Source organism: Spinacia oleracea, chromosome 3 (genome assembly GCF_020520425.1).
Source record: "Spinacia oleracea cultivar Varoflay chromosome 3, BTI_SOV_V1, whole genome shotgun sequence".
NCBI classification, from domain to species: Eukaryota; Viridiplantae; Streptophyta; class Magnoliopsida; order Caryophyllales; family Amaranthaceae; genus Spinacia; species Spinacia oleracea.
The window spans coordinates 47248310-47262729 of record NC_079489.1 but is presented as its reverse complement, the minus strand read 5'-3'; the positions used below and the strand labels follow the sequence as shown (position 1 = coordinate 47262729).

At 37.6% G+C, this 14420-nt stretch overlaps 1 protein-coding gene across 4 annotated transcripts; it reads left to right on the top strand.

Annotated features, from left to right (window-relative positions):
* Nucleotides 1-483: 483 nt before the first annotated feature.
* Nucleotides 484-13954, top strand: LOC110786183 (WD repeat-containing protein ATCSA-1). Of its 4 annotated transcripts, none has more exons than XR_008930434.1 (9): nucleotides 484-861; nucleotides 9910-10170; nucleotides 10243-10402; nucleotides 11809-11987; nucleotides 12459-12705; nucleotides 12855-13009; nucleotides 13110-13180; nucleotides 13390-13448; nucleotides 13619-13697. XR_008930434.1 is itself a non-coding variant. In XM_021990717.2 (9 exons), exons 1-9 carry the CDS (start codon nucleotides 709-711, stop codon nucleotides 13746-13748), a joined length of 1434 nt encoding a protein of 477 aa, XP_021846409.1. In that variant the 5' UTR covers nucleotides 485-708; the 3' UTR covers nucleotides 13749-13954. The 4 variants fall into 4 exon arrangements, 2 of the variants coding, with proteins under 2 accessions (XP_021846409.1, XP_021846410.1); XR_008930433.1 differs by having other exon boundaries at nucleotides 485-861; nucleotides 13377-13448; nucleotides 13619-13683; XM_021990717.2 differs by having other exon boundaries at nucleotides 485-861; nucleotides 13091-13180; nucleotides 13619-13954.
* The last annotated feature ends 466 nt before the right edge of the window (nucleotides 13955-14420 follow it).

Here is a 14420-nt window from a genome sequence, read left to right as displayed (position 1 = left end):
AACTAAAAAAACCTTTTAGTGATTTTCATATTTTGACTTTTAGTTTTGTAAAAAATAAAAAATTAAAAACAAAAATCGATACCAACCGGGAGCCTAATTGATTTCCATTTCATTTTACTACTCCCTCCGTCCCTTAATACTCGCACCGGTTTGACCGGTGCGGAGTTTAAGACATTTAAATTGACTTATTAATTTAATGGGTGTTAGTTGATAGTGGGTATTTTTTTAATATAGTTAGTGGGAAATGTGTAAGAGGTGGAGAGTGGTGAGTGGGGTGTGAATTTTTGAATGATTTTTTTGTAGAGAATAAGGGTGTAGGTGGGGTTAGTATGTAAGTGTGAGAAATAATATAATATTGGTATAATTTTCCATTTATAGAAGCGGTGCAAGTATTAAGGGACGGCCCGAAAAGGAAAACGATGCGAGTATTAAGGGACGGATGGAGTATTTTCTTACTTTTACCCAAGTTTCCTCGTAGAATGTCCAAACAGACTGCGTGACGCCGAACATACTCGCTGGTTTCTCATTAGTCTCTGATCTTTATTTCAGGAGTCGTGTATCGTAGTCTAGCTAAAAATTTACAGTCTAATTCACCAATTTTTGCTACCAAACCTAACACAAATCGACCAAATATTTATTTGAATAAAAAAAGAGGCGGATAATCGGGGGAAATTCAGGCGTAAATTGAAGGTGGAAGATGCGCCGAAAATGTTGTGGAAAGATATTACGAGCAGAGAAGAGGGTAAATTACGCCCTAATTCTTTCTCCCGTCGCCTTCGATCTCGTCGCATTTCTTCTCTCCATCTTTCTAACTTCAAAGAATTCGTTTCTCCTCATCGCGGCGCCATTAACTCTCTCCAGGTCCCTCTCTTTCTCCCTCAATTTCTGTCTTTTTTATGAATTTATTTCAAATATTTACTCAACTTTCTGCATTTTTTTTGGTAATTCGAAATGTAATTTGCTGAACTAGACCTTGTTCATTAGGATTACTTTCTTTTTTTGTGTTGAATTATAGGTGTGGTTAAATTATAGGGTTTTTTTTATATTTATTTTCGTGGTATTTAAACTGAATATCTGTATTAAAGATGGTTACTTTATTAGGGTGTTAATTTTACAGTTAAACCAAGCTATGTTTTTTAAAAAAATTCATAAGCATTGCATTGAAAACGTAAATGTTCAGAGTTTGAAAACGTAAAAGTTCAGAATTAAATGTCTATGGTTATTGTTGTTAACGGTGAATTTGGTGAAACAGTACCTTTAAGTTAGGAAAAGGCTACATGTACACCTAATGTATAAGATTTTCTTGTACACCACCATTACATATACACCTAGTGTATAAGATTCTCTTGTACACCACCATTACTTTGCCATTTTAACATCATCAAACCCACTAAAAAATGAGAATGAAAGACAATAAATATGCCATTTTAACCAATAGAAAAGCATAGTGTACAAGATGCCTTGTACACTAGGTGTACATGTAGTAGCATCCTTTAAGTTAGGTTTTGTGAATTGCTACCTTTGAAAAAAAACAAATATTAAATATGACTACTTATAATTTTGGTTTGTTTGACTAACACTACCATTTAACATTTGTCATTAATGTTTTCCATATGTGGATCCTACTATAAATGAACAAAACGACAAATGAACACAACTATTTAAAAGAATAGAAGAAATACACGACGGTTAACATTAACACCAAACTTCAAATTGTAGTGTTAGTCAAACAAACGAAACTTCTCATCATTATCATTACCCATTGCCTCAAAAAGGCTCCCGCAAGAAGCGGGGTAGGGGGTCGGGTGTATGCAACCTTACCCCTACAATTGCAGAGAGATTGTTTCCAATTGACCCAAAAGCGATAACGGGACGACAATGGGACGACCTTCTTCTTCCATGGAAAGGAAACGAAGAGATTTTAAGAGCCATTTTGATTTAGTCCATTACATCCCACAGCCAAAAGAACAAATGAATCTTTGGCTCCATTAGGTAGTTATTTTTTTTTTAAAAAACATAGCAATTCACAAAACTCCCAAACTTGAAGTTATTCTCCAAATTTTCTTGTTAATAATGACAGGGTTGTGAATGCGTAGCGAAAGTAGAGAGGCAGAGTTTCAAAATAATACAAGGAGATGGAAATATGACAAGAAAAATAACATAAATAGACACACGATTAATGTGTGAAAAATCCTTTAGTAAATAAAAAAACTACCAGGCACCGAGCAATTGAAGATCTACCCACTTTTTGAAAAATAAGAGAGTAGAAAACCTACATTATTAGGGTGACTTGCACAATTACAACTCTCACTATTATCCGATCCCAAAGTTCTAAAAGCAGCCAAGTAGCAAACCATAATCTCCAAAGTGGAGTCAAGTAGTAATCTCTCTCAAAGACATAGTGTTGTGTAGGAGGAACTTGAGGCCCCAATCATCTTGGTGGAAAATTGGTACATAACTCCAAATGAATGCCCACAAATTCATATATGTAGATGAACAGAGTCGGCTAAATGAGTCTATATCCTTGCATATCTCAAAAGACTTGATACTAGAAATACTCCCTCCATGGTTCCATCCCGAAATACTCGTCCCGCTTTGACCAACACAGGGTTTTAGGCAATGTAATTGACTTAGTATTTAATTAGGTGGTAATTGATATAGGGTATTTTTTTAACATAGTTAATGGAAAATGTGTCGAGCCTTTTTGAGGGGGATTGGATGGGTTGAATTTTTTAATGTTTTTTAGAAAGTATGAATATAAGTGGGTCCTTGGTTAAGTGAGAAATTATATAAAACGAGTAAAAACATGCCATTTATAGAAACGGGGCAAGTAAATTAGGACGACTCTATAAGGAAAGCATGACGAGTATATTTGGACGGAGGGAGTATATAGTGTTCCTTCATGACATTAAAATGCTCATGCATTTGAGGTTAGAATGCCACATAATCATAACTTTATTTTTCCATATCAAGAAATCTATAGAGGGGAGTGGTTTTGGGTGGGCGGGAGGGGTGATTTCGGGGTGTTGGATGGTGGTTCGGGTTGTTGAAGGGGTGGTTTTGTGGTGGTGGGAAGCGATGGCGGAGGTCGTCGGGGTGGCGTTGGTGTGGAGGTTCCGACGAAGGTGGTGGTATGGTGGAGTAGTTGTAGTTGGGAGGTGTGGTCGGGCAATGTTAGGGGGCGTGGTGGTACATTGGTGTTGTGGGAAAGAGAATAGAAATACCATAGGGGGTGTGGGGAATCAGAGTAAAAGACTTTGGGGACTTTGGGGAATACAGAGGGTAAAGGAAATAATTGAAATGCAACAACAAACAATAACAATGGGAAGTAGCCTTGTTCATTTTCTTTCACTTTACTAAATACCATACCAAATGCCTCCTACGAGAATGCAAATCTATATTATTACAACAACAACAACAAAGCCTTAGTCCCAAAATGATTTGGGGTTGGCTAACATGAATCGTCCTAAGAGATCGTCATTGTGACCAATGACCAATCAAACCAGAAAGGAGCAGGAAGTTAAAAGAATAACAAGGAAGAGGAAGAAAGTGGAAATAATGAAAGTAAGATAAGAGGAAAATATATATAAATATATTACATAAAAACTATTATAAGGGATAGTAAAAATAAATAAAGTTTAAAATAAATAAAATACTGTTTTTTCATGAAATGCCCTGAGGTTTAAAGAAATTCACCAAATACACCCGCTTGTTTTGAATCACATAATATACCCCTACTTTCCTGATTTGACCTTCCGTTATCCTCCGTTAAGTCATGTTTATAATTTACCAAACGCCCCTATTTATAAACTTATTGCACAATATATACCTATTTGTAAACTTATTTGCACCAAATACCCAAATTGCAGGAATTGAATCTAACAGCTAGTTTTATTAAACCTAGGGACCAAATGTGGGAGGATGTTAAATCGGAAATTTGAAAAGAACGTAAAATCTTAGACCACTTGGTCCACTCAAAGATATTATTAGCCACCAAAATCCTAGAAGTATACATTGATTGTAAACCATAAATCTATCTATAATCACATGGAAAAGGCCATTATTCAACATCTAGAGATATTTTAAGGGTGACAAAGTACCGTAAGACTTTGCACTGAGTTTACTCTTGTCATCCAAAACCCTTCAAAGATCATAAACAACACGAAATGCAACATAATATCTCCTGATAAAAGGGCGAAGATCTTGGCAAGTATTGGAAAAAGAATACTTATATGCTTTATTCATTACTCAAGAGGAGAACCCCATGAAAGTCGCAGTCTTCACCGAAGCGACTTTCAGAGTTCCACCTTTAAATCTATAAAACTTCGCCCCCAAAGGCTGACTTCAATTTCTTGAACATCAATCATTGCCACTAGTAAAACCACATGAGGATTTTCATTGTGGAAACATACTAGAGAAACTGCGGACCGTGGCAGCTCCACCCCCATGTTGTCGTTGGGTGCTCCTCTGCGTCTCTCTCCTCATCCGTCGAATTGTTTTACCTTTCGGTTGATAGTTAGGGTTCGTAATCAAATTCAATTATGCGGTAGCAATTGTCGTTGATTTACCACCAAATTGCAATCAACGTCAATTCTTTTGATTTTATAACTTCCACCATTCCCCCCCCCATTAATTCTGCCTCTAGATCTGTAATTACCCCATTTTCTCTCTCTTCCCCTGTTTTTCTGATCTGAAAATTCTCCAAATAACCGAATTTTCTGGAATCCAGCCAATTCTAGGTCAAAACTTTGATTTTTGTTTTCTGGGTTTCACTAATCGCATTTGAAATATTTGAAATTCTGGAAAAATCAAAGAACACCCACGAACTCGCATTCACAACGCGCAACAAATTCCGCAGTAAAACTGAAGATCTACCCAGATTTTTTAGGGTTTGAGTAGAATTCAAGGAGGAAGAACATGGGAGAGGAGAGAGAAAGAGCAGAAGATGAGATTTTTTTTTTTTTTTGAAGTTCAGTGAAGGGTTACAGGTAAATTGCGCCAATAAGGGTAAAATGGTAAACTGAGGTTAACGAGGACTAACGTCCGTAAACTGAGGTTAACGGAGGACTAATGTCCGTAAACCGGTGAACAATATGAAAAGATAGGGGTATATTATGTGATTTGAAATACGCAGGTGTATTTGGTGCATTAAGTGAAACCTCAGGGGCATTTCATGAAAAAACCGAATAAAATAAGTAAAATAAGCACATTGATGTACAAGTCAAATGAAGTCATCAACGTATATTCTTTCCCTCCACTTTGTCCTATCCAACACCATATTCTCCTCAATCCCAAGTAGGCTCATATCGTGCTCAACCACCTTCCCCCAAGTTTTCTTAGGTCTTCCCCTACCCCTTGCAATTCTATCACTTTGCCACCCTTCTAACCTCCTAACCGGGGCATCACTTGATCTTCTGCTTACATGCCCAAACCATCTTAAACGATTTCCATCATCTTAAACTCAATCGGTGCAATAACGACTTTCCTAATAATCTCATTCCTCAAACGATTATTTCTTGTATGCCCACACATCCAACGTAACATGCGCATCTCCGCCACATTGATCTTATGCACGTGACAATGTTTCACTGTCCGCATTCCGTGCCGTATAACAATGCCGGTCGAATTGCGGTGCGGTAGAATTTCCCCTTCAATCTTTGGGGCATGCCTGGATCACAGGAACCCCGTGACACTTTTCCACTTTAACCAACCTGATTTGATTCTATAAGCCACATCGCCATCCAATTCCCCATCCTTTTGGATAATAGATCCTAAATAACAGAAAATTTCAGAACGTTGGACAATTTTCCCATATAAGGTAATCGCCTATGTCTCTCTGTCTTGGACTCCACTAAACTTACACTCCATATATTCCGTCTTGTTCTAATCAGCCTAAAACCCCGAGATTCCAAAGTTTGTCTCCATAACTCCAACTTACTTTCCACTCTCATGCACCAGGTTATACCATCTTGAATTGATCTCGTCAATCCGTCCATGACTATAGCAAAAAAAAACGGGCTAAGTGCGGAACCTTGATGCACTCCAATTGTAATGGGAAATTTTTCGGTCTTACCAACATTAGTACGCAAACTCGTGTTAACTCCCTCATACATGTTCTTGATGATATCAAAATGTTTCCCCGGAATTCCTTTCCTACTTAACGCCCACCAGAGAATTTCCCTTAGTACCTTATCATACGCCTTCTCCAAATCAATGAAAACCATATGTAAATCCTTATTCTTATCTCGATAATTCTCCATTAGTTGCCTTATAAGATGGATGGCATCCATAGTCGATCTCCCAGGCATAAATCCAAGCTGGTTCTCCGAAATCTTCACAGTTCTCCTTAATCTTTGTTTAATAATCCTCTCCAAAGTTTCATAGTATGACTCATTAGTTTGATTCCTCCATAGTTGGCACAATCCTTGACATCACTCTTATTCTTGTACAAGGGGATGATAGTACTTTTCCTCCACTATTGACATCCTATTACTTCCCCAAATCTTGTTGAAAAGAGTTGTTAAGCATACAGCCCCTCTCTCTCCCAAGCATCTCCAGACTTCGATAGGTATGCCATCGGCCCCAAGGCCCTCTCGCGTCCCATCTTTTTCAATGCCATTTCGACTTCTCTCTTTTGAATTCTTCGCATAAAGTCTAGGTTCACCATATCCGGGGGATATTTGTATCTCCAATATCGCGCCCTTGATCCCCGTTCGACAAGTTATCAAAGAAAAACCTCCATCTACCTTGATCTCCTTATCTCACAACAAAACTTTTTGATGAACATCATTCACACATTTAACCCTCCCGATGTCTCGCGTCTTTTTATCTCTCATTCGAGCAAGTCTATAGATGTCCTTTTCCTCTTCTTTTGTATCCAATCTTGCGTAAAGACCCTGATTCACCTTTGCTCTAGCCTCTCTTACGGCCTTCTTTGCTTCCCTTTTAGCCTCCTTGTACTTCTCGTAGTTCTCATAACTTCTACATTTTTCAAACTCTTTATAGCATTCTCGTTTGCTCTTTATAGCTTGTTGCACAACTTCGTTCCACCAAGATGTGTCCTTACTTGGTGGCATGATTCCTTTAGATTGCTCTAGGACCTCTTTTGCCACTCCCTTTATGGTGTGCTTCATTCTTGTCCATAACTAGTCTATATCCAAATCCATATCACCGGCCCAAATACCTTCACTTGCCAACTTTTCTACGAATTTTAGTTGTTGCTCCCCTTGAAGTTTCCACCACTTGATCCTAGGCTCTACTAGTGGTCTTCTCCTCCGTATCCAACTTCTACCTAGAAAATCAAGTACCACAAGTCTATGTTGGCTTGATGTACTCTCACCTAGAATCACCTTACAATTGGTGTAGCACTGTCTCAAAGCAATCCTTACTAAAAAAATGTCGATCTGACTCGTATTACCTCCACTCCTATGGGTTACTAGGTGAGAGTGTCTTTTCTCAAACCAAGTGTTCATTATACCCAAGTCATATGCCTATGCAAAATCCAAAATAGCATTTTCCGCTTTATTCCAATCCCCATACCCAAAACCACCATGAATGATTTCAAATCCATCACGACTCGAGCCTACATGTCCGTTAAGATCACTACCAATGATCAATTTCTCACTTCTAGGAACGCGTTGCACCACTTCTTCCAAATCGTCCCAAAATTCTTGTCTAGTTGAAGCATCTACTCCTACATGTGGTGCATAGGCACTCACAATAGTTACAACTTCATCCCTTATCACAAGCTTAATATTCATAATTTGATCACTCTTTCGAGGCACGCCCACTATATCATCAATATATTCTCGGTCAATAAGGATACCTACCCCTAGTTTTTCCCGAATACCAAAGCTTACAACCCCATGGAGCTATTTCTCTTGCCTTGTTTCCAACCCACTTGGTCCCCTGCAAACATAATATGTTAATTCTCCTCCTCATAACCTCTACTAATTCGACTGATCTCCCTGTCAAAGAGCCAATGTTCCAAGTCCCAAAATGCAACCTACTACCCTTACCCTTACCCTTACCCCTACCCTTACCGTTACCTCTACCCTTACCGTGAAACCTTGGATAGTTAACACCACCCTCAGGTGGCGCGTCGCTTTCGGGCGATGACCTAGCAACCCTTGCATATTTTCCACTACACCCGGGCCTAGGAAGTGTAGCGCACCCTTGCATATTTGACACCACCCCCCGGTGTAGGGGTGGTGCGCCGCTTCTGGGCGACGACCTAGCAACCCTCACATATTTTTCACTACACTCGGGCTTAAGAGGTGTAGCGCGTCGCTGGGAAGGGGACGCCCCACGATATTCCATTTTCGATTCATGTGACTTAGTTTGACGCTGACCGCCACCAACCTTCCGTAACCTTCCTCCTTTACCGGGCTTGGGACCGACAGTCTCACAAGTGAATGCCGCATAAGAGACACTCACAGGCGAAATTATGCAAATCTATATTACTATTATGTATTAAAAGACGTTTCTAAGAAAGTTTACGTGACACGTGGCGCTATGCTTATAAGTCTTTCAGTCCATGTAATCTTCATATACAAAAATAAAAAGTCAAATATGGTTTGCATAAGGTTTGAATTCCCGATCTTCAGATTAAACAATAAAGCCTTTACCACTAAGATATGACATGTTTTATGTTATCATTGCAAAAAAATGTATAAGTAACTCAAGCCCAAAACCTAGTTTTTTTACATTATTAGGGGTGAGTAATACAATAATGACTCTCACTATTATATGAATAAACCAACATTGGAGGTGGAAAAATGGATATGTAAGATCTCCTAGGTCGAGCTTAGTAATCTCTCTAAGTCATTGTACAGAGAAATTTTAGGATCGGATCATCTTGGTGGATCATTGGTATGTCACTCTAATGAATGCCCAAAAATGCATATATGTAATGAGCGAAGTTGGCTAAATGAGTCCAAATCCTTGTATAATGCTCTAGAACAATTAGTACTAGAAATATATCTAGTACAATATTCCTTAGTGACATTAAAATGTTGATATATCTGAGGTTTGAATGCCATTTAATCATTATGCTTTGCTCCGGATCAAGAAATCTAGAGAATTCAAGTGAACTCTCTAAACGTGCACATTACAAGATGCTTAGTGGACTTGTACACGTAAAACAAATCATTACATTGTAACTAATGGTATTTTAAAATACTTGATAAATTGCCAAAATGGGCCATGTAAGAATTTTTTGCCACAAACCCAGCAAATAATTGGAATGGTTATCATTATAACATTTTCACATTTTCACATTGTAGCTTGTAATTCTATTGCAATAAGGGAAGCACATTGCCAGTGGCCAGTGCTGAAAATCTATGTTGCATTGAAGTTAATTTTGGAATACCTCTAATATGTATACCCATCCTTCATTTCATTAGTTCATTGTCCTTGATGGTATTCATTTGTTCCCGCAAATTCATATCCGTTTCTCTTTTGGGTACATTTTATCGCTGGTCTGAAATCTATCAAATCTTAAAGGAGTGTGTCATTTGTTTTTTTTTAATAGCATTGTCTTGTTGTCTTTTGTGTCCTTTAGTTTTGGAAAGTGTTTCTCGTGTATCTCTTTTTACATTTTGTAGTTATTAGCCAACATTGAAGAAAATGCAAGGAAAAAGTAAACTTAAACTTCACGTGATCTATACCTTTATAAATTATGTATCTCTTTGTGCCCAGCCTTCATTTTGCAATGTTTATTCACTTGACTTTTAAATTAAGAACAAGATAATTGATAATCTGTGCACATAATCCAGAAAGGAAACTCGAGTGACATCATGAAATGGAGGCGTGTTAGTTTCCTTAGCTTACACAAGAAAAGTTTTAGTTTGGGTATAGATATTCCCTTATTGAGAGATCTTTGTGTCGCATGTTTTGATAGAAAATCAGGTTGATTTAACAGAGGGGCGATATTTGCTTTCCGCTGCTTCAGATGCATCTGCTGCTGTTTTTGATGTTCAAGTTGCATCAGAATATGAAGTTGGAGGCTCCGTTGCAAAGCACAAGAGCCTGCTTGTTATCGATAAACAGCACCAACAAGGACACAAGTACGCAGTATCCTCAGCCACATGGTATCCAATTGATACTGGGCTGTTCATCACTGGTTCCTTTGATCATCACATTAATGTTTGGGATACAAACACAACACAGGTGATTGTCCAGTGTATACTTTACTTCCGACCTGTTAGTTGATCATTACTAATTTAGACTGTTATTTGATAGGTGGTTATGAATTTTAAGATGCCTGGAAAAGTTTACAAGACGGCCATGAGTCCTATTGCAACATCCCATATGCTAATAGCGTCTGGAACTGAAGATGTTCAAGTTCGTCTTTGTGATATTGCTTCAGGAGCATTTGCTCATACATTATCTGGCCATCGTGGTATGCTGTTAAATTAGAACATTTTAAGTATATCCGACATTATTAAGCACAATATGTTGATAACATAAGGGCCAAATGTGAGTATACCATTCCCATAATCTGTTCTAGTTGATAACTTGATATTATTGAGAAAGACAGAAGACTATCAAAGTATTGGTGGTTATTTACAAGGTAGTGTCAACTTTGTGATCCAACCTAGCGAAAGTCATTTATTGTTGCTGATCTTGATGGATTAGTTACAAGTGAAATGGTGTGTTTCTGTCACCTGGATGTTCTTTAGATGTTTGGATCAGTGTTACCAGATTCGCGGGTACCCCCTGCGAATCTCGAACCGGTTCGCCCGTACCGAATCAGGTTCTCCAGCGACCCAATTCGCTGTGGTTCGCGACCAAATTGTTGGTATTGTCATGCCGAATCCGAAACCCTAGTTATAGCCATTGAAGGTCAGGGAAGACAAGAGAAGAAAATATATGTCGGGGCTTTTATTTGGGAAAGAAATAACATGTTATCTGAGTATGAATGTATGAGTATTAAAATAAAATCTTGAATAATTTTGTTTTAAAAATCCTGAAAAAAAAGAGTTTCAAACCCCTCTTGCGAACCTAAAACCAGCAAACCTGCGAATCGCGAACTCGTACCCCGTACCGAAGCGAACGACGAATCAGGTAACCCTGGTTTGGATAGTTGGATGGCTGGTTTTTGATTTCCTTGAGCAAAGAGTGTCATGCATTGCAATTTATGATTGGGGAAAGGGGGTGGAAGTAAAATTAATAGTTGATGTGGCCCGGTATAGTAGTATACTGCCTAATTTATATGGCTGCCCAGATGTGTTTTCGGAGGGAAGTAATATTGATAGATTGGTGTGTATATTGTAGTAATATTATGGCTGCCCAGATGTGTTTTCGATGGGAAGTAATATCGATAAATTGGTGTGTTCTCTGTAGTAGTATTATCATATTATGTCTGCCCCGATGCAGATCTATTTCCAGTTTGGGATTAGTAAAAGTACTACTATAATGTTTAGCCACATAAATTGCCATACAAGTGGTAAACAAATTTCTTATCGCTTGATGATGCTTTTACATGTGCGACTGTTCTTCCAGAGTTTTACTTTTTCTTTTTCTTTTTTTAATCACATTTGCAAATCCTTTAGTTCCTGTGAACTGTGAAGACAACTCATGAAAGAATTCATGCATCTTTTAGTTTCTTTGTTTAAACATTATGCTATAATTGCTGTGCAGGTTGTCTTCGCTTGCTATGCTAGCTAACTCTGTATAGTCTCAATACACTGGATTCCATCAGTGTTCATTAGTCTCAATTTAATTCCTCCAACATGTCATGGCAGCACATGATTAGTTAATGCAGTTTTAGAGACCTTATTTTTAACCATCATACTGTGATGGCAGATGGTGTGATGGCATGTGAATGGTCTACATCAAGTGAGTGGGTTTTAATGACGGGAGGCTGTGATGGTGCCATACGATATTGGGATATCAGACGTGCTGGGTGTTTTCGGGTTTTGGATCAGGCCAAATCTCAACTTGGCAGACGACAACCATTGTTAGAACGTTCAGTTGCTGAAAAGGTCTGCCTGTTGATTAAAAAAATACTCCTATAACTGTTGATATAGGTCTTTTAAATATTCTTTTTATTGAGATACAAGGAGCTTATTTGGCATCGTTTTGAAGATCAATGGGTGACAATTGTTCTTATGTTTTTTTTATTATTGTGCCGAAGGCGGAACTACGCTTGTTGAGAAGTATTGATTCACGATGTTACGTAAACCAGCGAACTAAGGCTGACAATACAGATCTTATGCGTTTAAGTTCTGAATAGCATGATTTATTCTCTTGCCTCTTGACATTCTTAACTACATACATCACTGGTATAGCTTTGTGGCACCAAATTGCCAGCGTCCAAAATGGAGGAAATGGGATGTTATTTTCGTATTTGTTAGAACCCAGAATTTCTTTGTTAATGGTAAATTTAAATCACATGTCACTGTTATTCATTTTACCAGTCAAGTGAACTCTAAATACAATTGTGTTCACTCTAGGCAGCAACATCTAAGCCAACGGGGCCGAGTTCATCAGCAAAAAATAGAGCGGAGCTGAAGAAACTTTCTTCTGGTAATGGCACAAAGCTTTCTAGTATGTCTAGAATGTCCTCTCAACTTAAGGGAGGACTTGCAAAGCAAAGGCGGCATCCTGGAATGATGTCAAGTCAAGATCATGCAACTGCTCACTATGGTGCTGTCACTAGTTTAAAAACGACTGAAGATGGGATGTACCTTCTTAGTGCAGGTAGTTTATTCTGATATTCAGGGAAACAACTTGTCAAATACTTTTTGTTGTACTGCAAGTAAATTTGTCATTGATTCAGAGAAATCAGCTGGTAATTTTAAGATGGTTTAGTCTGAAAGGTAACATGTTTTTGTCATTTGAAAATTCAGGTTCTGATTCAAGATTAAGATTGTGGGATATTGATTCTGGCTGCAACACCCTAGTGAATTTTGAAACTGTCCGCTTGCAAAACAGTAAAGGGATACAATTGGCTGTGGCTCAGGATTCTTCTCTTGTGTTTGTTCCATGCATGACATCTGTGAAAGTAATGTTTCTGTTGTGCATAATATACACATTCTCATTGAGGAAAATTTGCAGTCTTATGATTTCCATTTTTTAACCTCAGGCATTCGATCTTTGGTCAGGCAATACGTCTCTTACTTTTCGTGCACACTATGATAGTGTAAATTGTTGCTGGTTTAGTGCACAAGATCAGGTAAGGCATTGATTTCTCATAAATTTTCAAATGATTCCTTATGGTGATGCCTTCTGCATACTAAAATGCAGTTAGGCTAAAAGAATAAATTGAATTAAGCCTCTGTGCTGTTAGCCATATCTTATATACCATGACAAAACAATGGTTAGATGTGTTTTAATATAGTAGAGCAGTGATTCTAACATGTATGTTTCAGGAGTTGTACACAGGTGGAAATGATAGGCAGATTCTTGTTTGGTCTTCATCTGAATTATGTCCTGATGATTTGGTAATTTTTTGAAACCCTCTCTCAAAATGAAAAAGCTTATTGTGTTTGGCTACAGTTTACTTGTATACTTGTACTGGAATAACAACTCTTTTTCGGGATTCTATGCAATTAAAATAATCTCTGCTTGGATCAATGGGGAAGTATTAACACTGTTTGTTGGAATTGAGCAGGATAACAGGAGCGAGAAAGGAAAAATTCCAACAGCAGATGAGGATAATTGGAGTGATTAGAAAAAGCCATTCAACTGTGTTAGTATATGTTCCTTTTGCCTACGGATGGATGCGGCTTACTCTGAATTAGTCATTATTTGAGTTTGATATTTGTTATTTGGTGATCGTCCATAATGTTTGATGCAACTACCCTTGGAAGTGTAAATTATAGATAGATCTCACATTTGACATTTCGTATATGTATCATATTTTGATAAATAAACTAGTGTGTGGCTTGGGTGATTCCCCGGTTGCTACAATTGAATAGTTAAAATTTTAGATTTTTCTTGAGCTCAATATTTGATCTAAATACATGTATTTCATATAGTGAGAAACATCCATTAAGTTCATAAACTATAAAGACACACTACGTCATTTATCATGACAAGTATTTTTCCAATTAGATCATCTTACAATTTGTATAATTTGTTTCCTAGTGGAACTAAGTGTTTCAAATTAATAAACCCCAAATTAGATATATATGCAGCTATTTAGGGAGTTTCTATAGTTGATGTTTATGAGACCTACGACATCATGATCCTTCATGGTTGTCCTAATGTTTTAGTTATTATTATTTTATTATCAAAAATAGTCCATAATAAATAAAATGTCATATAAAATTTTAGTTGTTTTAGACTTCACGTTAACATTTATTTGTAAATTAAGGTGAAGAGATAAAACACAATGGTGGTTGGTTAAGATGGTAATGAGAGTTATCATCTACACTAGTATTACGTGACACATATATATTTTTCACAACACT

What these genes read in the sequence shown, in the direction of transcription:
- LOC110786183 (XM_021990717.2), top strand. Translation starts at nt 709, where the DNA reads ATGTTGTGGAAAGATATTACGAGCAGAGAAGAGGGTAAATTACGCCCT. An exon ending in GGTTTAGTGCACAAGATCAG is followed by an intron (nt 13,181 to 13,389) that starts GTAAGGCATTGA and finishes AGTTGTACACAG; the next exon opens with GTGGAAATGATAGGCAGATT. An exon ending in AATTATGTCCTGATGATTTG is followed by an intron (nt 13,449 to 13,618) that starts GTAATTTTTTGA and finishes GGAATTGAGCAG; the next exon opens with GATAACAGGAGCGAGAAAGG.